Below are 26,240 nucleotides of genomic sequence, written 5' to 3' on the forward strand. Positions count from 1 at the left end.
AATAGAGGAAAAGGTTTGTTGCCACATGGACATTAAAAAATTTATGAGCGTATGCAGCTTTTATAAAGCATACTCTACCTGTGCTCCTCATTTGTGGCAATTAGGCTTGACACGTTTCTCAAGATGCCACCACCACTTTCTATTATGGCAAGGGTGTTAGTTTGGCTTCTGTATGTTAGAGTGCTCACTAAAAACGCCAAAGCTCCAGGAACAGTACAGATATCAGCTTTGTTTTCAGTGCAATGTGCTGATAAGTTCCAAAGGGCGCTCAAGACACTTTTTAATGTGGATTCCTGTAAGACAAGACCACTTCCTTAAAGACTGAACGGTTTGTTTGCATTCATACAGAAATTATTAAAGAGTTTCAGAGACTCCTCACCTTCTGAACCTCTAAGGCACACTCCATCAGGGCTCTAACACTGCCAACTTCTCGCAAGATCTTCTTACTGTTCACATCAGCTCGCCATGAGAGGTTCCTCAAAACACTGGCAATTACCTAAAGCAGTATAGAGCTTCTTAGTACAATAACATGAGATTAATGTCTCTCCTTTTGGTGGCGTGCATGACTATGCATATTCTATTGTTCAATTTCTTAAATTATTCAAATAATGACATGAATTTCCAAACAATTATACCTGCTGTAGGTCCTCACTCTCTGACTTTAGTTGAGCTACCATGGCCCTCATGCAACCTTTCATTGAGCAAAGTGTAGCCTGCGGCAAAACCAGAAAGTAATTAAATGCAATAAAAAACACTAAATGGAAATGATGAGAGGCAATGATAAGAGAAATACCGCACCTTGTTGGCTACATCGCCAAAGGTTAGATTAGTTAGAGCCATTCCAGCATATCGTCTTAGTGTAACACTGTAGTGATCATTGGTAAGACCGTAAATCTCACAGTCTACCTGCAGCAGCTCCCCAATTGCCTGAAGACCACCTGCATAAACAATGCCTTGAAATATTCAGCCAATGAGATATACATTTTAGGTTTTTCCATGTTTAACAAGAACAAACAGAAGGACAAGTTTAATTTTTAATTTTGAAAAACCTACCAAGCTCATTCATCGCGTGCCTGTGCTCTTCATCAAAGGAAAGTTTCATGAGAACACAAACCGCTGGGCAAATCTGATGCTCGACTGGTGAAGGCACTGCAGCGAAGGCAAAAGTATGTTAATGAGGTTGTACAGCTCCACATATATTAATTATAAATCAACCGACTTAGAAGAGTTATTAAATCATCCATTAAACTCCTTCCCATTAGAGCATTTCACGTGAATTTATAAATTAATAAAATGTTAGTAGTATATGGGATAGAATAAAAAAGCATTGCATTGCATTTACTACAGCAATATATTAGAGACATATAAGCCAATATATTACTGTGGTTGACATTTAAATGGCTAATGCATATGCATCAGATTCACTGCCTGATTTATGCTGATATGCTGACAGGGTTATGTAATAAAAAATGACTATAGACTAAAAAGACTAAAACTGAAACATTGCTTTTAAATATCACACGTTGTTAAGTAAAATAAACCTGAAATAGAATGAAACACATATGAAAAATGTCAATTTAACTAAAAAAATGCAACTAACTGAAATATGTTTAAGTACTAAAATTACTAAAACTAAAACTGCAAATATAAAAATAAAAATAAAACCTAATTCAAAATATTAAAAAGAAATAATCTAAAAAGAAATATTAAAATAAGTAAAAAAAAAAAAAGCCAAAAACACAAATCAAAAATAAATAAACTATATAAAATAGGTAAAATATATAATATTTAAAATATAAAAAGATAATTGAAAAAATTAATAAATACTATATAATTTTTAAATGTGCACAAAAATACCATCTATTTACACAAAATTAAGTAAAAAAAAAAAACTAAATACAAAAAATTATCTATTTAAAACACTGTCGGTGAATTTTGAAACAACACAAGGATGAGAAAACACTTCTATTAATCCACACAGTAACCACAACTAAAAATAATGGTACCGCAAGGATATCACGTCACGTCCCACTGCACTATTCCTGAAACCTAACATACAACAGCACGAGATCTATTGGGTCTCACTTGGGTTCTTGTCCTGGTCCACGCCGCGCTCATGGCTTTCCTGCCACTCCCAGCAGGTCTCACAGTACGCTCTGATCTGCTCCAGCAGGTGGAGCACCCGGATCTCCCGCCGGCCGCGTTTGTCATCGGGCTGCGAGTGGATAATGTTATGCAGGGCAGCGCTGGCCCTTGCCCGGGCCTCTTTGCTGCCCCGGGAATTTCCAAGCAACACAGAGTCCTTGTCATTGCCGTGTAGGAGCTGGATGAGCAGCGGAAGGCAGCCGGACTGACGCATGGCGATGCAGCTGTCCTGAGAGCTCGACATGGCCAGGAGGGTGCGAGACATGTCATCTTTATCATGGGTGCCCAGCATGGACAGCAGCGAGTACACCATTTCCACCTAAGCATATGCAGACTTGATTAAACTGATGCATGCTGCTTGAAGCATGATGCTTTCAATCGTCACAGCAAGTTATTTTAGCACTGAGAATCTAGCACTAGTTAACCTTAGTGCCCAAATGGCTGGTCAGTCGGCGTGGAACGGAATAACTTCCAGCACTGCTCATCTCACTGGCGGTGTCATGATCGACCCGAGAACTTGAGCCCTGACAGACAAAAACATACAAGGCAGATTCAAACAATGTTCTCCATAAACAATAAACACGCAGGTCTTCAGCAAACCTAACCAAACACCTTTTAAAATTACAATAGTAAAATCTTTAAATTTACAAAAGTAAATATGTGAAAATGTATATTTATTATAAATATAATTTAAATATTTATATTTAAATTGACATTTCATTTATATATACAAACACTAAACATGCAGGTCTTCAACAAACCTAATTAAACACCTTTAAGTCAATAGTAAAATCTTGTTATTTACATTGACATTGTATATTAATCACCCTAAGAAATTACACTGTTTACATCAAACACATCTTCAGCATATCCATGAAGCAGTCTACTGAATGCAGATATTACGCATAGGTAAATATTCAAATATTTATATTTAAAAACAAATAATTTAAATACATTTATATTTAAATGTATAAATTGTATTTACATTTATCAGTTTAAAAATAAATGTAAAAATTCAAATAAAATTAATGCATTTAAACAATGTATTTAAATTAAATTATATTATTATTATTATATTTTAAATTCTCTCTCTCTCTCTCTCTATAGATAGATAGATAGATAGATAGCATTTATAATTTCTTTTATTTACCGTTTATAACTGTTTTATATTACTGTTTTTTTTCTTGGAATATTGTATGATAAGGTAAGTGAATGCGTCGTGTTTTATTACGTCACTGAACTTGTATTATAATAAAAAGACCTTTTAATCATCAATAGCATTGTACATATTTTACACCCTACAAAATGTCATTGTATTTAAATCAAACAGCGTCTTCAGCATGTCCACAATACAGTGTTTTTAATGCAGGGACTATGCAGAGGTAAATATGTGAATATTTATATTTAGATATAAATAAATGTACATTTAGAAACTGTATTTATATTTATAAATGTAAAAATATATTTCTAAAGGTAAATAACATTTATAAATGTAAATATTTAAATTATAATTATATTTAATTATATCATTATTATATTTTTAATTATTTTACATTATATTTATTGCATTTATAAATTTGTATTTAAATGTATCCATTTATATTGAAATGTAAAAAATATGCTTAGAATACTGTCTGTTAAAGCACTGTGTTTTACTGAATTTGTATTATATAGTATTATTTACACAAATAAAACTATTTAAAAACAAATCTTAAAAACTAAAATTGCATAAAATACACTTTGCTAACACAAAAATGGGGGCAAGTCTCTTTGTTTAGTGAACAATGTATGGCTAGTGTGTTAGACTCGATCCCTGCACCTAATCCAGCGACATACCACTTGTACTATCTGTCTGAAAAATACCATGCGGCATTAATGCAAGTGAAACAGTATGAAGTACAAAAAACCCTCCTGTTTCTGCTTAGAATTTCAAAGTCCAACTAGGGCTCTATGATGAACAATAAAACCATTAGCATCTGCATTCTAATCATTATTATTCAAAGCACACCAAAGCTCTTGGCACAGACTGAAAGGCCTTTTAAAAAAGGGCCTGAATTCTTGGCACCCACTGGCAGAAAAAAGGGCCACCGGAGGACACTTCTGTTTATGAGACCCATCAACAAAATGAGTCTAATTTAGTAGGAGACTGCAAATAGATACAGTACTCACCTGTGAGCAGGCCGCATTACCAGCACCAGCATCTCCTGCAGCGTGAGCCCCTTCCGTCTGCGTCACAGGGTCATGCTTGACCTGAAGATTCAATGAGGAGGAATGAGAAACAGCATGTTAAACTGAGCAAATCACACCTGCAATGCTCTGAAAGTCACTCTGTGTAAAACAAGGCAGGTGGACAGAGAGCCTCTCTGGCTATAGGGGACGGATAACCTGTGTAATCAGCTCTGTGAAGTACGGATAATTCAGCGTATAGAGATAGTAAACGAGGTTGAGCCTTCAGATACAGGACAGCAGCTGCAACAGCATCAGGCTCTTCCTGACCTACATTGCTTTCACATTCAGCCGGCGGGATTACGGCAACAGAGGGGGAGGAAACGCAAAAGTGTCCGATAGGATTTATCAACTCTGAACATGTCAGTGAACATGCATACAAAAACTATTTTACTATATAAAATACCTAGACTTCCTGTAGCACAGTAGAGTATTGCACTAGCAATGGTCAGGTTTTTTTTTTATGTTATTCATTTTCTTTTTATTATTCTTTTTTCTTTTTACAGTTATAAATGTCTAATTTAATTTATATTTACATTTAAATCTAATATCAAATATTTCTCTTCTTTTGCTCAGAATATTGTATGTTAAGATAAGTTAAAGCTCTGTTTAATTGTATCACTGAATATGTATTATAATGAAAAATCTTTTAATCAAATAATTACAGATCAAATAATTTATTATTTTGTTTATGTGGTTAATTAAATTGTGCTTTCTTACTGTAAATTTTTCGCAATTTTTGTGCTTAAAGTCAATAAACTATAATAATACTATAATATAAAAACTAAATAGGTACTAATTTTTATATAGGTTTTCATTAGTTTTTATATTTTCAGTGTTTTAAACTTTAGTTTAAATAAGTTTCTTCAATTTTATGTGCTTCTGTCATTCACAATATATTTATATATATATATATATATATATATATATATATATATATAAAATAAACACTTTAAAAAATAAATAGTTTTTGTTAATTTTCTTGTTTTGATTAGTTAGGACTTCAACTTACAAAAAAATTCAATAAATAAGATGTATATCTTGAATGCAATGTACAACGCTTTGGATAAAAGAGTCTGCCAAATGCACACATGTAAATGTAAATGCAATACAAATGCAAGTACAGCTAGAAAAGCTCTGTGCATCCTCAAGCTAGGTCACACTAATGTTTTTTTACACTCAGTCACACAAAACATGATCCATTAGTACAGCAAGCTCATTCAATTCAACTTTTATGGCTTCAGTGTTTATGCACAGATGCATTTTCTGTGCACCATTTCTGCTCGCTTATTTATAAGCTCTAAAAGCGGAACATTACAGACTGCAAGAAACAGCGAACACTGATGCTGAGATGGAAATTACAGCCTTTCTAAAGCAAAGGAATTAAATGCACAATGAGGAACAAATGCATGCGCAATCTGACCACAAATTTCCATATTGACAAGATATGATTAAACTAGACTTCACAAAATGACTTTCACTTGTTCATGTGGAAAAAAAAAAGAGGACATAATACCAAGCTTTTGGGGAACCAACATATAGAAGGAATAGTTTAATCCAAAAATGAACATTTGCTGAAAATGTTCTCACCCTCAGGCCATCCGAGATGTAGATGAGTTTGTTTCATCATTAGATTTGGAGAAATGTGTCATTCCATCACTTACTCACCAATGGATGCTCTGCAGTGAATGGGTGCCGTCAGAATGAGAGTCTAAACAGTTGATAAAAACATCACAATAATCTACAAGTAATCCACACCACTCCAGTCCATCAGTTAACATCTTGAGAATCCAAAAAAAAATCCATAAAGACGTTTTTAAACCGTTGTTTCCAGCTAAAATAAAAGTCCATAATCCATAATATTGCTTCCTCCGGTGAAAAAGTGGTCTGGTCTGAATCAGGAGAGAAATCTGCACAGATCATGCACCGTTTATAAGCCAAAACAGCTCTAAACAAATATGTGGCTGGATTTTGATGTGAGAGACAACAGGAGATGGACTTTTTCACTGGAGGAATGCTTTTATGGATTTAAAAAATTGTGTTTTAGCCAGAAGCAACGGTTTGAAGTTAAAAACATCTTGATGGATTTGTTTCAGCTTTTGGCTTCTCAAAATGTTAATTGATGGACTGGAGTGGTGTGGATTACTTGTGGATTATTGTGATGTTTTTATCAGCTGTTTGGACTCTCATTCTGACGGCACCCATTCACTGCAGAGGATCCATTGCTGAGCAAGTGATGCAATGCTACATTTCTCCAAATCTGATGAAGAAACAAACTCATCTACCTCTTTGATTGCCTGAGGGTGAGCACATTTTCAGAAAAATTTCATTTCTGGGTGAAATATTCCTTCAATTTATAAAACTTAGTTCTAATTGCTTCTAATCTTGAGTCTAAAGTTCAATCCCTCCCTCTAAACACAACTTTATTATAGACAGCAGAATAATCCTGTACCTCCGCGTCGGATGACTGGGCCTGTAACCGTGTCCGAATCCTCAGCATGTCTTTTTCTATCTGCTGTATCCGAGCGACGCGGCCCTGAGGACAAATGAGGAAAACTTCATCACTAAAGTCGTGGTTTCACACTCTGAATTTAGAAGTTCCAGTTTTAAGTCTCTCAGTTTCAGCATCTCAGCCCACCTGCGCTCGTTTCTCCATGTCCTGACAGGTGCCCAGCTGCTCCTCCATGGCGGCTCTGATCTGCCGGGCTTCATATTCCAGCTGCCTGCGAGTCATATCGGTCTGCAGAGAAAACTACAACAGCAGAAGAAGCGTGAAGCTACAGAGATCATATAAGGTTAGTAATGATGTGCACTAAACACCACACATGTACTGTATATACTTACATTCTCAGTCAGCGGCAGACTGTCAATCCTTTTGGTGAGGTTTTGTAACTGAGCATAATACCAGTCTTTTTCCTTTTCCTCCTTCTCAAGTTCTGCCATCAACAAAGACCTAATAAAAGCAAAAATAATTATGTAAGATTTAAATTTTAGACTCTATAAATTTGTTAAAGATCAAAATGTAAACAGCAGTATAGGTTCCATAAGTAAAAAAAAACAAACAAAAAAAAAAAACTTATTTTTATATGTAGAAATCTGTTTTATGTTATTTTTATGTTAAGTCTCTTCTGCTCGCCAAGGCTCGAATTTTAGAATCTCTAAATTTCTTATAGATCAAAATGTATATGTAAATATTTAAAATATTTATATATATCAATTATATGAATATAAATATATACATGGAAATGTATTCAAAATATATACTGTATGTGTGTATTTATATATACATAATTAATATACACAGTATACACATTATGTAAACAAAAACTTTTATTTTGGATGAAATTAATCGTTTGACAGCACTAGTAAATAGCAATATATAAATCCAGAGAAAAACTTACTTTTATTGATAAATGTAGAAATGATTTTTTTGTTAATGTCTTTAAAAGAAGTCTCTTCTGCTCTCCAAGCCTGCATTTACTTGATTAAAAATACAGTATTCACAAAAAAAAAAAAAAAATCACAAATATTGTGAATTATTACCACCTTTTGGAGTAACTGTTTTCTATTTGAATATATGTTAAAATGTCATTTATTCCTGTGATCAAATCTGAATTTTCAGCATCATTAGTCCAATTTTCAGTGTCACATGATCTTTCAAAAATCATTTGCTGCTCAAGAAACATTTCTAATTATTAATGTTGAAAACAGTTATTCAAATTTTTGTGGAAATCGTGATACATTTTATTTTTCAGGATTCTTTAATGAATAGAAAATTCAAAAGAGCAGCATTCATTTGAAATAGAAATCATTTGTAACATTGTAAGTGTCTTTATGATCACTTTTGATCAATTTAATGCATCCTTGCTAAAAAAAAATCAAATGGTTTAGTGTATATCAGAATATTTTGCTCTCAACTTGCAAATTAAATTCTGATAATCGAACACTTTTTCGCTTGAAATCAAACGGAGTCACAAATTTTACCACGTAAATCTCATTGTAGCAAAACCCTCTAGGAGCTTTAGAAGAAACCTTTAGTTAACCTGCTTAAAGAGATCTAATCAGCCATATGACCTGCCCATCTGATGCTCAGAATGATCCCTTCACGCTCACCGTTCCTTCTCTAGCTCCTCCAGGCACCCAGCGCTGTCTCGACCCCCACCGGTCACCCCTCTCCTGGGGAAGGAGCTCATGGGGCTGGGGCTTGGGCTGGGGCTGCTGTCGGCCGAGTGGGTCGAACCGGAGCCCTGCAGAGACGCCTTGGACCTCAACTTCACGCCAGAGAAACTGCTGGGGTCAAGACTCATTTCTGCAGGACACAATGGAAGATGACTGGTATCACTGTACGGCCACATGTAACATTTTCAGAAAAATCAGTTAAATTGCACAGCAAAATTGCATTGCATTGGTGTATAAGACACATTTTATAATACATTTAGAAATAAACATAAAATGCATGTAAATAAAACATTTACAAACATTATAAACAAATGTTTCAGTTACTTTAACTCGACAACAAATCCTTTTTAAAATAATCATAACTAAAATTTTATAAAATTTAAAAAGATGCAATGGAATAAATTATTAAATCGCATCCAAAATAAAAGTTTTTGTTTACATAATATATGAGTGTTTACTGTGTATATTTATTATGAATATATAAATACAAACACATGCATGTATATATTTAAGAAAAATGTTTATATTAAATATATTTATATATCTAAAATATAATAATATAAATATATAAATGTATATACATGTAAATATTTTAAAAATATATACTGTGTGTGTGCATTTATATATACATAATAAATAAACACAGTACACATACATATATTATGTCAACAATTTTTTTATTTTGGATGCGATTAATCGTTTGACAGCACTAAATATATAAAAATAGAGCAAAAAATTTGAGCAAAACTGAAACAACTGGCATGTGCGAAATAAACTATACAAATAGACTTGGGCTCACGTATTTCTCTCAAATCTGCAGGTTTTGCATGCACATCAACTGCATTACATAAGTTGCTTTGCAACATAAGTCGCAGCCCGTTTTGATAAAAGCTTGACTTATATTCTTGAAAATACAGTACATTAAAGAGTTTTTACATCATATTCAGCTTAGAGAGCTGCCTTGCTCTCTTCTGACTATATAGAGACCTTCTAAGGCAGAATCCAAAATGAAATGAAACGCTATAAGTGACCGATCTGGAACGCCTATGTAGGTAGCAACCACACAAATAGCACTTGATTCTGATAGGGTTTGACATTACCTTGTTGCTAAGCTAACGACAAGCATATGCCATGCATAAAAATACACAGCACACACACAAACACTGGGTGAAGGGTGGACTAAAGCAAGTTATTATTTGAAACCGTTTGCTTTTGGAACGCACCCGATGTCTTAGACAAGACACTACAGGCAAACCAGTGTTTTTACATGCATTGGTCATGTATTTTTGTTCTGTCTGTTGACAGCATTTTCTTAATTTATTTGAAAAAAAAACTAAGGAAAAAATATATACTCCAAAATCCTCTCTGTAAAAACCTGTAAAAAAACAAAACCAAAAAACATACGTACTGTGTCAACAAAATCAAACAAGAATTTTTAAACTGGCTTTATCGAATGTTCAGATTTCTGATCTGGAAATGTACACAAATGAGTGCATATTTAATTAGATAATACATCATTGGACATTTTTACATGTCAGATAACCTGTAATACCTGTAAAATGTGAAAATAAAAAAATATATAAAATTATAATATAAAAATATGTAATAAACTATTTATTATATACATATACACGCACAAACACATATGCATGTATATATACCTGTGTGTGTGTGTGTGTGTGTGTGTGTGTGTGTGTGTGTGTGTGTGTGTGTGTGTATGTATGTATGTATGTATGTATGTATGTATGTATGTATGTATATATATATATATATATATATATATATATATATATATATATATATATAGATAGAATATAGATAAAAATACATATTACACAAATAAAAATGAACATTAAAATATATAGTTAAACTATAATATACTATAAAATAACAAAATGTATATTTAAATTTGAAACATGATATTAAAATTATAATAAAACTTAATATCTGTGATCCCTTGGTAATAACTAGATGTTTGACTTGGCAAATGCCAATCATTCAATATTATATAATATATTATGTAAGTTAATTGAATTTTTAAAGGTCTAGTCTACTAATATTACAAAAGTGATTTGCTGAAATCCTAAAAGAATCTTTATGAGAATAGGTTACAGCTAAAACAATTGAGTTAAATTTATTTAAAACTGGAGAGAGGACAGTGATTAGTTAAAATGTTTACCCTATTCACTTAAAATGCAATCTAGGTAGGCCGCTTACTAAGTTGTGTAATAGATCAAGATTATAATGTTAAAATATGCATTGCTCACATGAATACTGAATAAGTCGTCTGTCCTCACCTTTAATTCTTTCCAAAAAATCAATCTGCCCTTGCGAATCTTTGGAGTCCTCTTCAATACTTCCTTGTAGCTGCTTCAAAACCTCCTGAAAGAGAAACAGACATTGTTCTTTTCTCGTTCAAACACTGAAAATACACTATTCTGTGTGTGTGGCAGAGCTTCAGAAGCCATCTTTAGAAAATATAACGATGCACAGAAGGAACCAGAAAAAAAGCATGAGATTTCCAGCTCCCACCACATGTAAGAAGACTTCTTCAGCCTGTGGGTAAAACAGAGCTGATAAAGAGAAGAAAACTTCCATCAAACAGCTTTGAAGTGCTTTGAAGACGTGTGTGTCAGAGACATAAACAGCTTTGAAGCTCTAAAGATGCACCTGCTGCTTCTTTAGTGCTGTATCGGTGCGTGATCCGGCCATGATAACGCCTTGATTTCTCTCTGATTTCAGCTGAAGGGGTTTTTTTAGATGTAGGCAAGAAAATCAGCATTCGCTGCTCAACCAAAGTTCAGCGGCTCACATCATAAAACACAGTATTACACTGTCCTACAGAGCAAACGCAGCTAAGTATGGAGATTAAATGACTTTGAATTACTAGAATCTTACATAACTAGAGTTTTGCTTTTTAAGAATAAGACAAAACATGAATCAATGAATCATTCACGTCTGGAGCACGAACACTGCATTAACTAACACCAAGTATTGACTTTAATACTTCAAGTTATAGTTCACTCAAAAATTACTGTTAATTTACTCACTCTCAGGCCATCCGAAATGTAGGTGACTTTTTCCTCAATGGAACAGTAAAGAAGATTTTTAGTTGAAATCGTGGTCCTTGGAGATTCGTGGAATGTAAGTCAATGGCTACCAGCACTCTGAGAGTCAAAAAAAGCATATACAAGATTAATACCCATGGCTCCTGTTGATATATTGAGGTCTTATGAAGCGAAATGATCATCTGTGCAAGAAACTGAACATTATTTACAACATCATTACCTGTAATCCAGAGCCTTAGGAAAAGATTCAAGATTCAAAGCGTCTATTGTCATGTGCACAGTGAGGAAAAACTAGTTTCCATGTACAATTAAATTCTTTCTTTGCTGTCCACATTGAATGCCAAGACAAGTTCAAATTATGTAAAAAATAAAAACACACATACACATGCATACAAACAAACATAAAAGTACAACTGTGTTGCAGAAGTAGAAATATAAACTATGTACATCTGTATGTGCGAGTGTGCAATTTTGATTTATGTGCAAAACAATAGTACAGTAGCCTGTAGTGAATTGAGTGCAACTACATAATAAAAATAGCAGCTGTAACATTAACAATGTGCAAATTCAGATAAAGCTGCTTGATAAGAAATAGCAGCAGGAGCATTAACAAATGTGCAAACTGAGCTGTAGCAATTCAGTCCACCTATTCTGAGATAGAAACTTGGAAATACGATTCTTTTCTGTGAACTGATTCTTTCGGACAGTTCATTTCAATGAGCTGGTTCAAATAAACGATTCACAAGTTCATTTACATAATCACTCGATGATGTAATGTATACGAAATTATATTATCAAAGCATCCAATAATGGTGTCAAACATGGATGGTTTACATGTCTAAAGCATATAAAGTGAATAAACTCGTATTTATCAGCTCATCTTTTACATAAACCATGGCAAATCATAAAAACTTTCATTTCTCCCCTTCATTCAAGCTCTCAGTTCACACATGCTCATAACAGCGGCTCATCAGTCAAACTGTTTCAGTGACTGTTGGAGGAACTGGATTGGTTCGTCTAGTAGTTCACTAAAAAGTACCAGTTCAAAAGAAAGATTCGTTTGTAAACCGGACGTTACTCTAGACCGTTTGCCTGAGGCTCTGGATTACAGGTAATAATGTTCAGTTTCTTGCACAGACTGATCGTTTCGCTTCATAAGACCGCAACATATTTTCAGGAGCCACAGGGATTGATTTTGTGTCGGCTGTATGCGCTTTTTTGACTCTAAATGTGTCGGTAGCCATTGACTTCAAGGACCACAGTTTCAGCTAAAAATCGTCTTTGTTCCACTGAAGACAAAAGTCACCTACATCTTGGATGGCCTGAAGGGTGAGCAAACTGCAAATTTTTATTATCTCTTTAAAGTTAGAGGTTTAATCAAATTGCATAAATGATCGTCCACAAGAAATGTTTGATTAACAGCACTTCAAAGTCATCCTCAAGCACATATACCAGCACAATGACAGTAAAGGAAAAGCATATCTGCAGAACTCACCGCTGAGGTTTTGTTCAGTGTCCCTTTAAGGTTTCATAACCCAAACCCTCGATGACGCCAGTATGGTCCCAAAACCATATCAAACACCAGACATTCGCAGCGCTCATTTCATCCCTGCGAGTTCTCCAGCGTGTTTGGAAGCCAAAAAAGCCCAAACAATGTGACTGCTTTTCAGGAAGCGGTTAGCTCCCCCCTCATCCCATCCTGGAGACCCAAAGCCTCATGGAGAACACAGATGCTTCCCCATTCATTTTACAGGACCACCCTTCCCAAACGGCCCAGGGTCACCATATCCACAGCCCACTGGACACACTGGAGGTCTCCAGAAGGGAAAGATCAGGCATGAGCTCACAGTTTATCTTCCCGTATCCAGCAGAAAAGAACAACACAGGGTTATTCTGTGTCTCAGACGAGTCATCGGGTGTTTTTTCCCGAGGGAGCGTGACGTAACACTGAGATGTCTCCAGAAACAACAGCTTCATTATTGGGGAGGGGTCATATGATTACAGACGCCTTTACTACACTGTGAGTGAGAGAGATAGTGAATCAAACGATGGCATGACAACGGCATTATTCTCTATGCTCGTTCAAGACGACGTGAAATTGAATGACCTCTATTTATGTTCTTAAGAGATGTGTCTGGTCTTATTTTGGTAGATTCTTTTCACAAAGTGATCTTCATTAAAAATATAATACAATTTAAAAACTTAAAATATAATAAAAATTTACAGTCAACATAAGATAAAATAAAATGGAATTATAATAAAAAATATAGAAATATTAATGTATTTAATAAAATAAGCATAATATAATATAAAAACAAAATTATAAACATTTGAAAATAAATAAAAACAATGCTAAATATTATAATTATACAAAATTAAAAAAATAAAATGTATAAAAATGAAATACAAGTTATAATACAATTTAAAAAATCTCAAACAAAAAAATGCAATATTAAACAAATGTATAATAAATAAAATAAATATTATAATATAATCTTAAATAGTACAATATAATTATATAAATAAAACTAAACATAATTCTAACTTGAAAACTTTTTAATATACAAAATTAGAAATAAACCAGATTTTTATCTAATATTATATATAATATACTATATACAGTCATGGCCAAAAATATTGGCACCCTTGGTAAATTTGATCAAAGGCGGCTGTGAAAATTAATCTGCATTGTTAAACCTTTCATTGGATAATAAGAATTTAAAATGGGGGGAAATATCATTATAAAATAAATGTTTTTCTCTAATACACATTGGCCACAATTAACGGCACCCTTTTATTCAATACATTTTGAAACCTCCATTTGCCAGTTTAGCAGCTCTAACTTTTCATCTATAATGCCTGATGAGGTTAGAGAACACCTGACAAGAGATCAGAGACCATTCCTTCATCCAGAATCACTCCAGACCCTTTAGATTCAAAGACGGTCTCTCTTCTCTTCAGTTCACTTCACTCATTTTCTACAGGGTTCAGGTCAGAGGACTGGAATGGCCAGCAGAAGCTTGGTTTGGTCCCCAGTGACCAATTTTTGTGTTGTTTTTGAGGTTTGTGTTTGGATTATTGTACGGTTGGAAGATCCAAACATGGCCCATTATAAGATTTACTTCACTTATTGATTTTTTATCTGTTGGTATTTGATGTCCAGGACCTCCAGCAGAAATATAGGCCCTCAACTTCAAAATACTGCAGTATATTTCATTGTACACATGGGGTACTTTTTATCCCTGTGTTCACCAAACCCATCTTGAGTGTTTGCTGCTAAAAAGCTCATTTTGTAGTTTCATCTGACCATAGAAGCCAGTCCCATTTGAAGTTCCAGTTGTGTCTGATAACTGAATATGCTGGAGTTTGTTTTTGGAAGAGCTAGGAGAATTTTTCCTGAAACCCTCCCAAACAACATGTGGTGATGTAGATGCTGTTTGACAATTTTCTTTTTAAGGTTTTTCTGACCCGAGACTCAACTATTTTCTGCAATTCTCCAGCTGTGGTCCTTGAAGAGTCTTTAGCCACTCAAACTCTCCTCCTCACCGTGCATTAGGACGATATAGACACACGTCCTCTTCCAGGCAGTTATTGCCCTGATGGTGGAAATGGGAATTTTCACTGCTCTAGCTCTTTTCTTGAAGCCACTTCACTAATTTGTGAAGCTCAATTATATTTTGCTGCACATCAGAAATATATTCTTTGATTTTTCTCATTGTGATGGATGATTAAGGGAATTTGGGCTTTGTTTTCCTTCCTATTTATATTTCTGTAAAACAGGAAGCCATGGCTGGATAATTTCATGTTCATAATCACCCTGGAGTGCTCAAAATTGTGAATATGAATGGGAATATACTTCAGAGATAGTTTACTCATAAGAATTTCTAGGGGTGCCAATAATTGTGTCCAACGTGTATTTGAGAAAAATATTTATTTCATAAAGATACCCCCCCCACCCCATTTTAAAATCTTATTATCCAATGAAAGGTTAGATTTTTCTGAATTTTTTAAATAAAAGATCAAAAGGATTAACAATGCAGATTAATTTTCACAGCCTTCTTTGATCATATTTACCAAGGGTGTCGATATTTTTGGCCATGACTGTGTGTGTGTGTGTGTGTGTGTGTGTGTGTATGTGTGTGTATGTATGTGTGTGTGTGTGTGTGTGTGTGTGTGTGTATATGTATGTGTGTGTGTGTGTGTGTATGTATGTATGTATGTGTGTGTGTATGTGTGTATGTATGTATGTATGTATGTATGTATATATATATACACACACACACACATATATAAACAAAATGTAATATAATACAATTAGAATACATTTAAAGTTAAAACATAATATAAAAAATATTATTATACAAAAAGAAGCATAAAACAAAAATATAAAATAAAATAAACAATATAACAAAATAATTATACATTTAAAAAACCAACAAAAAAATCTAATAAAATATTCACTTGGTTCAAAACACTGGCTATGAATAATAGTAACAGTACTCGATGTTTGACTTAGCAAACACCACCAATCAATATTTTAAAATATATTATAAGTTAACTGCATTGGAAATTCTGATCCATGTTTTAATAGGTCTAGTCTTCTAATATAACAAAAGTGATTAACTGAAATCCCAAAATAACCTTTATGAGCGTAGATTACAGCTATAATTACATTTTCAACAGCCAAATCCACATTCGGATAGACTTCAATTTCCTAATGTACCGCTGAGGCTATAATGGAAGTTCTAGTTTTGCTCTTCTCAGAGTCAACGTCCGAAGGAATCGGGTTACAGCGATGCAGATGCCCTTGGTACAATATTAGAGTCATCCACCCACTCATGTGTGGAGCTGCAAGCTCACAACACTTTTAAAAATGTCATCCTATCCTCCCACTAATGGAAATCAATGCTCCTAGGCAGCCATCTGCAGGGAGCCCGAAATACCCACATATCTGATTCCTATCTAGTGTGCGTTTCATCTGACCTGGAGTCAGACGAGACCCCTGGGTTATTGTTTGAGCGCGAGCGAGGGGACGGATGGCAGGCCGCTTTGCTTTCGCAGTGATAAAGGCAGAACGTCCTTGAAACGTGGAAAGACAACATGTGACACACATGGTATGTACTTAGGAAAAAACAAGCGTTGCGACAGACAACAAACAAGATTTAAAACATGAAGTAGGCCACTCTTCTAAAAAAAGACAGAGGACGTCAAGAAAAATGTCAATAAATTAAATTATCTGAGGTTCTTCATCAACTTAACCTGTTTCTTTGAGAAAAACAAACAAAAGACTCAGAACTAGCGATGCATTGAAATATTGTTTCAGTCTAAAATGAAACTGAAAATACAGTTTAATAATCAATTAAATCAAATTTACTTAACACTAAAAAATTTTTTTTTTATTAAATTGCACATGAGGCTAATTTTGTTGATAGGCCTAACCACTAAAAGTAGCTGTAATAAAAACTTGTTTTCATGGCAGATTTATTCAAATATACATTATAAAATAAACGTATATGAAGAAATCATTCAGTAAAAATATAAAAATCGCCATTTTGCTTGATGATTTTGGCCCTCCAAAACTATTTTATCTAAAACAAATTTTTTTTCAATTTTTCAAATAGTCAAATATTTTCGGCTGCTAAAATCTAAAATGTATTTGACGCACACCTTGAGCTAAAAGATTACTTTACATGTCCGTATTCTGTTCTGTCTCTGAGCGCATATAAATCCTCCAAATGGAACAGCGCAAGTTTCTTTTAAAAATATGAATAAATCTAATCAACTTTAATAAATCAAGCATGTCACATTTTCTGATTTGCATGTGAATTTCTTTTATTTTTGGACGAACGAAAGCGCACCACTGGAAAGGGAGCAGATTGGGGCGCAATAATCATTTTATCTTGATTATTGTATTTTCATAATTGTTGGAGGCCAAACTCAAACTCGAAACTGCATTTTGATTAATTGCACAGCCCTACGAGATACTATAATAGTTTTTATTAATATTTTGAATTAGATTTTTATATTTATATATTTGATATATATTTATATTTTCTGTTTTCATTTTAATTTTAGTTGAATTTTTTTTTTTTTATGTCTATTTCGTTTCTATTCATTTTTTATTTCAGTTTTAGTTATTTTAGTACATTAAGATAAACAAAAAAAAAAAAGATAGGCCTAAATGTTGGCCTTGGCAAACTCTTTTTTATTTTTTAAGTTTTTATTTTATTTCAAGCAACAAGCTTTATTCTTATATATATATATATATATATATATATATATATATATATATATATATATATACTTTTAGATTTAGTGAACTATAATAACCCTGGCTGACAATTGGGTGAGTCACTTCTAAGAACTGACCTAAAAATGATGTTGGAGAATATTACACACCCACAAACACCCCATCTAGACCTACAAAATACTTTAAAGATTAAGAAGAAAACAAGTTCTGCACAGAAGAGGCCAGGTATACGCAGATTTTCCCCCTCCAACCCTGCACTTGTCTGGGCGAGGTGCAAACTCCATCCAGTAAATCCAGCAGAGATGTTTTATGAGAAGATTACAGCATTCTGAGTCATTACTGTAGGAACTGGGAAGCTCGATATGATGTGGGCATGGTTATTAGAAGTTACTGAGGTCATCCATAGAGAAAGTGAACCACACACACAGCATAAGGAACCTCCAATATCAAAGTGACCAGATCATGGAAGATTTATGTCATAATTCAGAAGCATTCTGAAGAGAAATGAAAGTGAAACAGAACGACACACCTTCAGTGACTCGTGTGAACCACTGGCACCGTGACATAAGCTCGAATTGGAAATGACAACCCACTCTTGGTTTAGCTAAAAGCAGGTACAGTGGGATAAAGAAACAAGCGATGAATGCTTTCCCTTCTTTGTAGTCTATGTGAAAACTGCTTTTACTATTTCTGCAGTATATTGTATGTGTACTTTGCACAGTGTGTAATTGTCTGTATGCGTAGAAATATCTAGACCACATAGATTTGCCAAAATTAAAATGGTATTTGAGAATGGGGCAGCACGATTTGGGGGAAAAACAGTTGCCACTTCTATGATTATGAGGTGCACTGTGATTGCAATTAAAATTGGATTAAAAAACAGTCCAGGTTTGCTGTGTTTAATTGTAGTGCTGCACAAAATAATACATTTAATAACAATTTGGCCAAAATAATAATAATAACAACTTAATATTACTTTACCAGTACTAAATAAAACTATATAAATTACTAAAATATAATATAAACTATATTATGCAATCTTAAACACTCAAATAAAAAAAATATTTAAAATGATAAAAAAATTATTTTTACATCGCAACTCATAAATTACAATATTAAAATTTTATACTATAAAATCACAATACTGAACTTACTGTAGTACTGCACAATTTGGCCAAGATTTTGTGATTATATATTAATATGGCTATAATAATAATAATAATAATTCTAATATTACTATATCACTAAATACAAATATAAAATGACTAAAAATAAATATTGCTAAAAAATTACTTTCTCTGTAAAATGTATTTTAAAAATATATATGTTATTTTTTACTTTACATCTGAGAAATATACAACATAAATATTTTATATTACAAAATTACAATATATAACTTAATTAAATATTCCAGGTTTGCTGTGCTTATTTGTAGTACTGCACAATAACATTTATTATTACAAATTTAGTTCTATTAGTATTCATTATACTAAATAAAACTAAATATTTATTAGTACTAAATAAAATGTAACATTTATTAGTATTAAATAAAAATATAAAAAAAATGACAAAAAAAATAAGAAATGTTACGTAATTCACAGTAAAATAAAAAAATGATTTAAAAATACAATAATTTTATTTTTATATTACAATACTAAACTTAATTCCCTAATTTTCAAACGTTAAACCATCAAACTGAAAAAAACTAATTTTTTTAAACAATTTTTTTAATTGTGCAGCCCAACATCAGAGTACAATGCGTTAGACTTGCCCTGCTAATTCCAGTGCGATAAATCAGCCATAATTACACTCCACCTTGATCATAATTTGCTTAGACAGCTCAAAGTAAAAAAAAACCCATTAAATTAAAAATGCAAAAATTAAATTGTGATTGTCGCTTTACACTTTACTAGACATCATTTTCATGCCTGCTAACAAAGCGTGACAAGTTAAGCAACTAGGAAGACAGGGCCATGTTTCTCCTTCTCTGAAAAACCAAACGACTCTTCATGCTGCTAAATCTTGCATTGCTCTCGCGTGTTGATTAACCAAAACAGCTCAACTCTGCTAAAGTTTAGTTGTTGTTTGCTGGGCGTTTGATTTGCGAGCGTGGAGAGGGGAAGCCCAGACGCGCTGTTTATTTTCTCCCTGCAGATGTTTATTTGAGCCGGCCGGAGGGGAAGGGAAGCGACTGCAGGATGAAGCGGCACTGCATTCATCCAACGAACAAAGACAGGAAGAGAGCTTCTCTAAATTAAGCCGCGAGTATCTCAGGCTGGGAAACGGAAGGGGCCTCCGAACACTTCCATGAGAAATAGGAAAATGGTTATGATGTTGGAAAACACTGGAGCGAGTAGACTGTGTGAATACTAATGTAAGTGTTTTAGGGCATTTCTGATGAATGACAAAACCTTGTTTCTGTGCCACTGCAACACTGAAGCAGCGATACCTTGGACAGAGACAGAGACACAGCAGTTTAATGCTGCAGGTTTATACGGCAAGATAAGTCGTTTAACAGACTTTGTCAAAAGTACTGCGTTCTTCACAGCATTTCATCGATAGAGGGCAGCACATGTTAACTTGGAAATGATAAATAAAAGCTCATGGAAGATCTAGGGAATATACAATAAACAGAATATTTACTGCAAATCAGGAAGGAATCATAAATGATTGAAATATCCAATAATTTCTGTTCCATTGCTTCATATTATAAATATAGTGCCCTCCATCAGTATTGGGCAGTAAAGACAAAATTGCTCTGTTGGCTGTGGAGTCAAGACATTTGCAAATATGATTAAAAGATGAATATGAGACAAAACTAGCGAATGTCACATTTTATTATTAGCCGTTTCAACACATACATGTTTGACCAAATAAAAAGAACAGCACTTTTAGAGTTCATCCCACTCATTGATGAGAGCATAAGTATTGGGACAGTTGAACATAAGGCAGATATAAAAGATTAAAAGCTATTATTTAGTTGCAGATCCCTTGCACACAATCACAGCAGTGAGTCTGTGACCCATAGACATCACCAGACTCTTGGTCTCATCCTTTGAAATACTTTTCCCAGCCTTTAATGCAGCCAGTTCCAATTGTTGCTTGTTTTGGGGAGTTTCTGCCTTTACTCTCCTCTTCAGCTGCTGAAATTCATGTTCAATCAGATTTAAATCTGGAGATTGTCTTGGGCAATCTAAGACTTTCCATTTCTTTGCCCTTATAAATTGCTTGACTGAACTCGCAGGGTGTTTTGGGTCATGTATGGGTCACCATACTTGGCCACACACCACTTCCCTTTCCCTTTTTTAAGCGGCAGTTGTGGCCTAGTGGATAGAGAGTTGGACTTGTAACCCGAAGGTCGTGGGTTCGAGTCTCAGGTCCAGCAGGGATTGTAGGTGGGGGAGTGAATAACCAACACACTCTCCACCCTCAATACCACGACTGAGGTGAGACCCTTGAGCAAGGCACCGAACCCCCAACTGCTCCCCGGACGCCGCAGCAATAGCTGCCCACTGCTCTGGGTGTACGTTCACTACTAAGTGTATGTGTAAACTTAGTAGTTTTTGTTTTCTCAGCCAATCAGGTAGTTGTTGATTTCTCTTTGTTTTTGCTAGAGCTCTAACTGACTTCCTCTTTTCTTTTAGCATCCAAATTGCTTGCTTTTCTCTCAAAGTCAGCTCCCTCGTCTTCATCCTGGTTTGTGTATGTCATCGAATGCAAGATTCAGAATACAGAAGTAATGGATATAACTGATACGACACATTCCCTGCTTTTAATATCTGAAGAATTAATGCAGCAGGACACAGCTGATCACTTAGAAAGACCTGTGAGGCAACTGCTCCAATACTTATGATCACATCAGATAGAGGGATGAAACTCTAAAAGTGCTGAACTTCTTAGCTGGTAAAACATCTATGAGTTGAATCACCCAATAATAAAATGTGACATTCTGTAGTTTTGTCTCATATTCATCTTTTAATCATATTTGTAAATATATTGACTCCACAGCCAACAGAGCAATTTTGTCTTTACTGTTCCAGTACTTTTGTAGGGCACTAATATACACACATACACACATAAATAATAGAGAGAGAAAGAAAAAAGAGCAGCGGGGGATGCTTTTGAAAAAAAAAAGATCTCTCCATAGGTGGAAGGTAATAGCCTAAGTAACCTAATGTTAGTATAATCTGTTAATGAGGCACATAATTTTTTTTAAATATTTTTGTATATTTTTTTTCTTTTTAGTAAAGTAATATGGGTGTAATGTCATGAAATGTTTTTAATACGGCAGAAACTGCATTTAACATGATCACAATCTATTAAAAACTTTGTAAGTTACCACACAATAAAAAAATAGAACCCAAAATTTATGAATTGAAATGTTACTTTTTTGAAGCAAGTTTGTTAAATGCTGTCCTTCCGCTAAAAAAAATAGTTCCTGACAGCAACAGTAAACGGCAAGAGAATATGCCGAACATGCCTCATCTAATGGAGCTTAAATAAAAACAGACAAAAGGAGCTCTTATCATCCGCTGTGTGACTTTTTTTAACACCATATATGATATTTTCACACACACATACATCTGCTTATCTTTCAGCATGAGAAAACATCTGTTTTTAAGGAAAGGCAATATGGTGCCAAATGTATGTATAAGATGGTACAAATGATACTTTAGAACTAATACTTTTAAATCTCGCTATATTGTATTTATTATAAATAACCAAAAATGAACAAACTAATACCCCAGTTTCACAGACAAGGCTTAAGCCTAGTCCTAGACTAAAATGCAAGTCTGAGCTGTTTCAACTGAACTAAACGTGCACTGACTGATCTTAAAATATATCAGTGCCTTTGTTTTGTCTCAAGATGCACACCAGTAATGTTTTTTTTTTCTAAACATGTTTATAAAAATTACTTAAATGTCCTAATTGAACTATGGCCTAATCCTGGCTTAGTCTAAGCCCTGTCTGTGAAACTGGGCCTTAAACTACTAAGAGCCCATTTAAAGTAGCATAGATTGACTCGTGTAGGTTCTCCATTCACAGCACAAAGAGCCGACCAATCGATAATGTAATTGGCTGTTGATTATAATCATTAACGAATTTATCGATTAGTGGTTGCAGTCCTAGAAATAGCAGCATCTTATAACTGGAAGGCAGCATGTGAACTCTGGCCTCCGCAGCATCTGTCACAGCTAAAAACACACCAGAAAAACCTAGCTTCTTATTAAGTGCTTTAAACACTATCATTACGTCTAAGGATGGCATAACAGCTGGCATCAGGGCGTTCTGGATGTGCCCAATATCAGATCATCCTGATGAAAGAGGTTACGTCTAAAAGCTCTTACATAAGACAAACATCAACAGGATTTCACTTCCTGAGACCCGACAAAGGCAAATAAGATTGCACTTTTTAAAGGGGCTATGTGTAGGTTTTTACTTAAAAAAAATCTTTAAGATAGAGTTTTCATTTGTCCATTTATGAGCCAACCATAATGTAATAGGAAGAATGACACCTTGACTGTCCACCACGGTTGCCTCTATCAGTCTGTAGGCTCAGTTGTGTCTGGAGGAGTCTGGTCCGAATTGGCACGAAAATTCACAAAATGTGACGCATGCGCGTTCTCGTCTACAGCGTCAATCGCTAGCGGTAGTGTTTGAAATGGACTCTGCGGACGGAAAGATGCGACCAGCCTCCAGCACAACCCAGACACCCATGGAAACTCCTCGTAAGCTTAAAAAAAACAGAAAAAGAAAAAAAGCCTTATCTAATGCACACCGAGAACGAGCATGAGACTGGCTGCAGTTCCTCTAACGGCCACTGGTGTCAGTAACTGTTAGAAATTTCAGAACTTACGCAGTGCTCCTTTAAGAAGCGAATGGATGCCTACTTTTAGAAACAGGGAATTTAGAGTTCAGAGAACGCCTATGGCATGAGGCATCTGGAGTCAGGATGACAAGGAAATCTGGAGAGCTTTCCTTTCTTAGACATTAAATGAATGCATGCAAAAGTCAACATTTAAAGTCAACATGAAATCAAAAGGGATCATATTTACTTAGCTGACATTCCTGGTTATTTTTCTGAAAGCATTTCATTTTTAAATGGCATTTACATTATCTTGCATTAACAGTTGCATTAAGAGTTTAAATCCCCCAATCAGAGCTTTTTTTCATAAAATTATACATTTTCTGTCCAGAGGTTTACTTGATCTTCCCAACCTGGCGACCATGCACGCACTCTCTGTATTATGTAAAACACTGAAAACACGGTTTAGAGATCTCTATTGAGGTATAAAAAGAAAAGAAATAAAAGAAAAGAAAACAGCATGTTTTCTAAACAATTTATCCGTTATTGTGTTTTAGGGGAAGTCGTGGCCTAATGGTTAGAGAGTCGGACTCGTAATCGAAAGGTTCGAGTCCCCGGCCGGCAGGGATTGTAGGTGGGGGGAGTGAATGTCCAGCGCTCTCTCCACCCTCAATACCACGACTGAGGTGCCCTTGAGCAAGACACCGAACCCCCAACTGCTCCCCGGGCGCTGCAGCATAAATGGCTGCCCACTGCTCCGGGTGTGTGTTCACGGTGTGTGTGTGGTGTGTGTGTGTGTGTGCATTTGTTCACTACTCACTGCTGTGTGTGTGCACTTGGATGGGTTAAACGCAGAGCACCAATTTCGAGTATGGGTCACCATACGTCACGACTTTACTTTACTTATTGTAAGTTGTTCCAAACCAGTATGAGGTTCTATCATCTGTTGAACACAAAATAAGATATTTTGAAGAATGTTGGTAACCAAACAGTTGCTGGTAGCCATTAATTTCCATAGTATGGGGAAACAAATACTATGGAAGTCAATGAGGACATTAAACTGTTTGGTTACTATCATTCTTCAAAAACTCTTCTATTGATCAGCAGAAGAAAGAAACTTATACAGGTTTGGAACAGGGTGAGTAAATGACAGAATTTTCATTTTTGGGTGGATAAGTTACTACAGCAGCCAGTTAAAACAACAATTAACATTATATTTATGACTATAGATTTGAAACAGAAGCATGTTCATGATCCAATCAATTCTCTGTAGATAATTATCAGAAATATTGCACATTAAGAAAGTAAAATGTTGACTGAGTGTCTTCACAGCAAATCAGAGCGGTTTAGCAAAGCTTACAACAAACTCGATGCTATTAAACTTCAAAAACAATCACTCTGATCTGCTAACATTTAAAACAAACACCTTTACTGCTGTTACACCCCCCCCCATCATATTCACTGAACCAACCAAAAAAGCCTTTCTTCCCCCTTAAGGTCTTCACAACATATGAACACACGGAGAGAAAATCTGCTTCTGCTTCAAAGATTCCGCCTTAGCAACACCAATCTCACATCTTCAGAGCGACGTAAATTCCCTTCAAGAGACGTTTCACACGTGTTAAACAGCACGAGATGACAGCGACCCGTTTCAGCGAGCTGATCAACAATTCATATCTCTCCTGAACTCGTCTGAATCTTGTCTTGAAATAGGGGCAGGCAATACGGGGTGACAGTCTTGCTCTAAAACTTGCACATTAGCCAACTTCTAATGTCTCAGCACATTCATTTTGGGCCTTAAGTTCTTTCAAAAACCCTTTTTTGTCTTTCCTCCCGAGACTGCCAGGTCACATCCAATTTCTTAATGCAACCTAGCAGGCTGCCGCTTCCACTTCAAAAGCTCGACTCAAAGAAGTGCCTGCGAACACTGCCTTTGGTGTCAGGAGCTGCGAGAAGAAAGAGTACTTAGTGGGAAATCAGTGGCGGAGGATGACATTTTTAGTCTTGAAAGTCTGCAACATTAAAAGAGAGCCCAACCGTACAGCGTTTGGATGACAAAACGAGGCACTGAGGCGTTTAAATACAAACCCTTTGAGGCTGAACACAAACTGACTAAAGGTAGGAGGAAAATATCCAGTAGTCTAGTTGTATAGTCTTGTTCTAGTTTACTAGCACTTTTTTCAGATTGTTGTAGGCCGGGCCTAAAGAGAACAAATCGCCGAGCGCCAAATGTGAGTATATGAAACAATATTACTCGCCAGTTGAAAGGTAATTTTAATAATTCTCTGATTTGATTTAGCGCGATTATCAAAATTGCAAAGAATGCACCTTATAATGAGCATTTGTTTAATAAAATTACATCTGATCATGTTTGTACAGAGAATATATAAAATATCTGTTGTTAACCAACCAAAAACATCTCGAAGGAGAAGTTTCCCGGCAAAATAAAAGCTCTATGGTCTAGCATTTTAAATCAAAGATTAGTATTTTAACCATACTGTTTTTATATAAATTAATAATAGTTGTTATTATTATTATTATTAGTTATTTTATATACATTTTATAC

The 26,240-nt window shown here is 34.7% G+C and overlaps 2 protein-coding genes across 2 annotated transcripts in view; one reads left to right on the forward strand and one right to left on the reverse strand.

Annotated features, from left to right (window-relative positions):
- LOC306865755 (serine/arginine-rich splicing factor 9-like) overlaps positions 1–26,240 on the forward strand; it is a 343,328-nt gene that overhangs the window by 219,047 nt on the left and 98,041 nt on the right. The gene's annotated exons all lie outside the window — the stretch shown is intronic.
- LOC306865495 (adenomatous polyposis coli protein-like) overlaps positions 1–26,240 on the reverse strand; it is a 43,173-nt gene that overhangs the window by 7,360 nt on the left and 9,573 nt on the right. Inside the window, exons 4-16 of the mRNA XM_079410122.1 lie at positions 10,848–10,932; positions 8,485–8,680; positions 7,216–7,324; positions 7,010–7,123; positions 6,824–6,907; positions 4,315–4,395; positions 2,571–2,669; positions 2,086–2,464; positions 1,054–1,149; positions 799–938; positions 636–713; positions 380–496; positions 79–293 (exon numbers count right to left, since the gene is read on the reverse strand). Of these exons, the coding sequence (XP_079266248.1) occupies positions 79–293; positions 380–496; positions 636–713; positions 799–938; positions 1,054–1,149; positions 2,086–2,464; positions 2,571–2,669; positions 4,315–4,395; positions 6,824–6,907; positions 7,010–7,123; positions 7,216–7,324; positions 8,485–8,680; positions 10,848–10,932 (1,793 nt within the window). The remainder of the gene's footprint in view (positions 1–78; positions 294–379; positions 497–635; positions 714–798; positions 939–1,053; positions 1,150–2,085; positions 2,465–2,570; positions 2,670–4,314; positions 4,396–6,823; positions 6,908–7,009; positions 7,124–7,215; positions 7,325–8,484; positions 8,681–10,847; positions 10,933–26,240) is intronic.

Source organism: Barbus barbus (genome assembly GCF_936440315.1).
Source record: "Barbus barbus genome assembly, chromosome: 47".
Taxonomy (NCBI): Eukaryota; Metazoa; Chordata; class Actinopteri; order Cypriniformes; family Cyprinidae; genus Barbus; species Barbus barbus.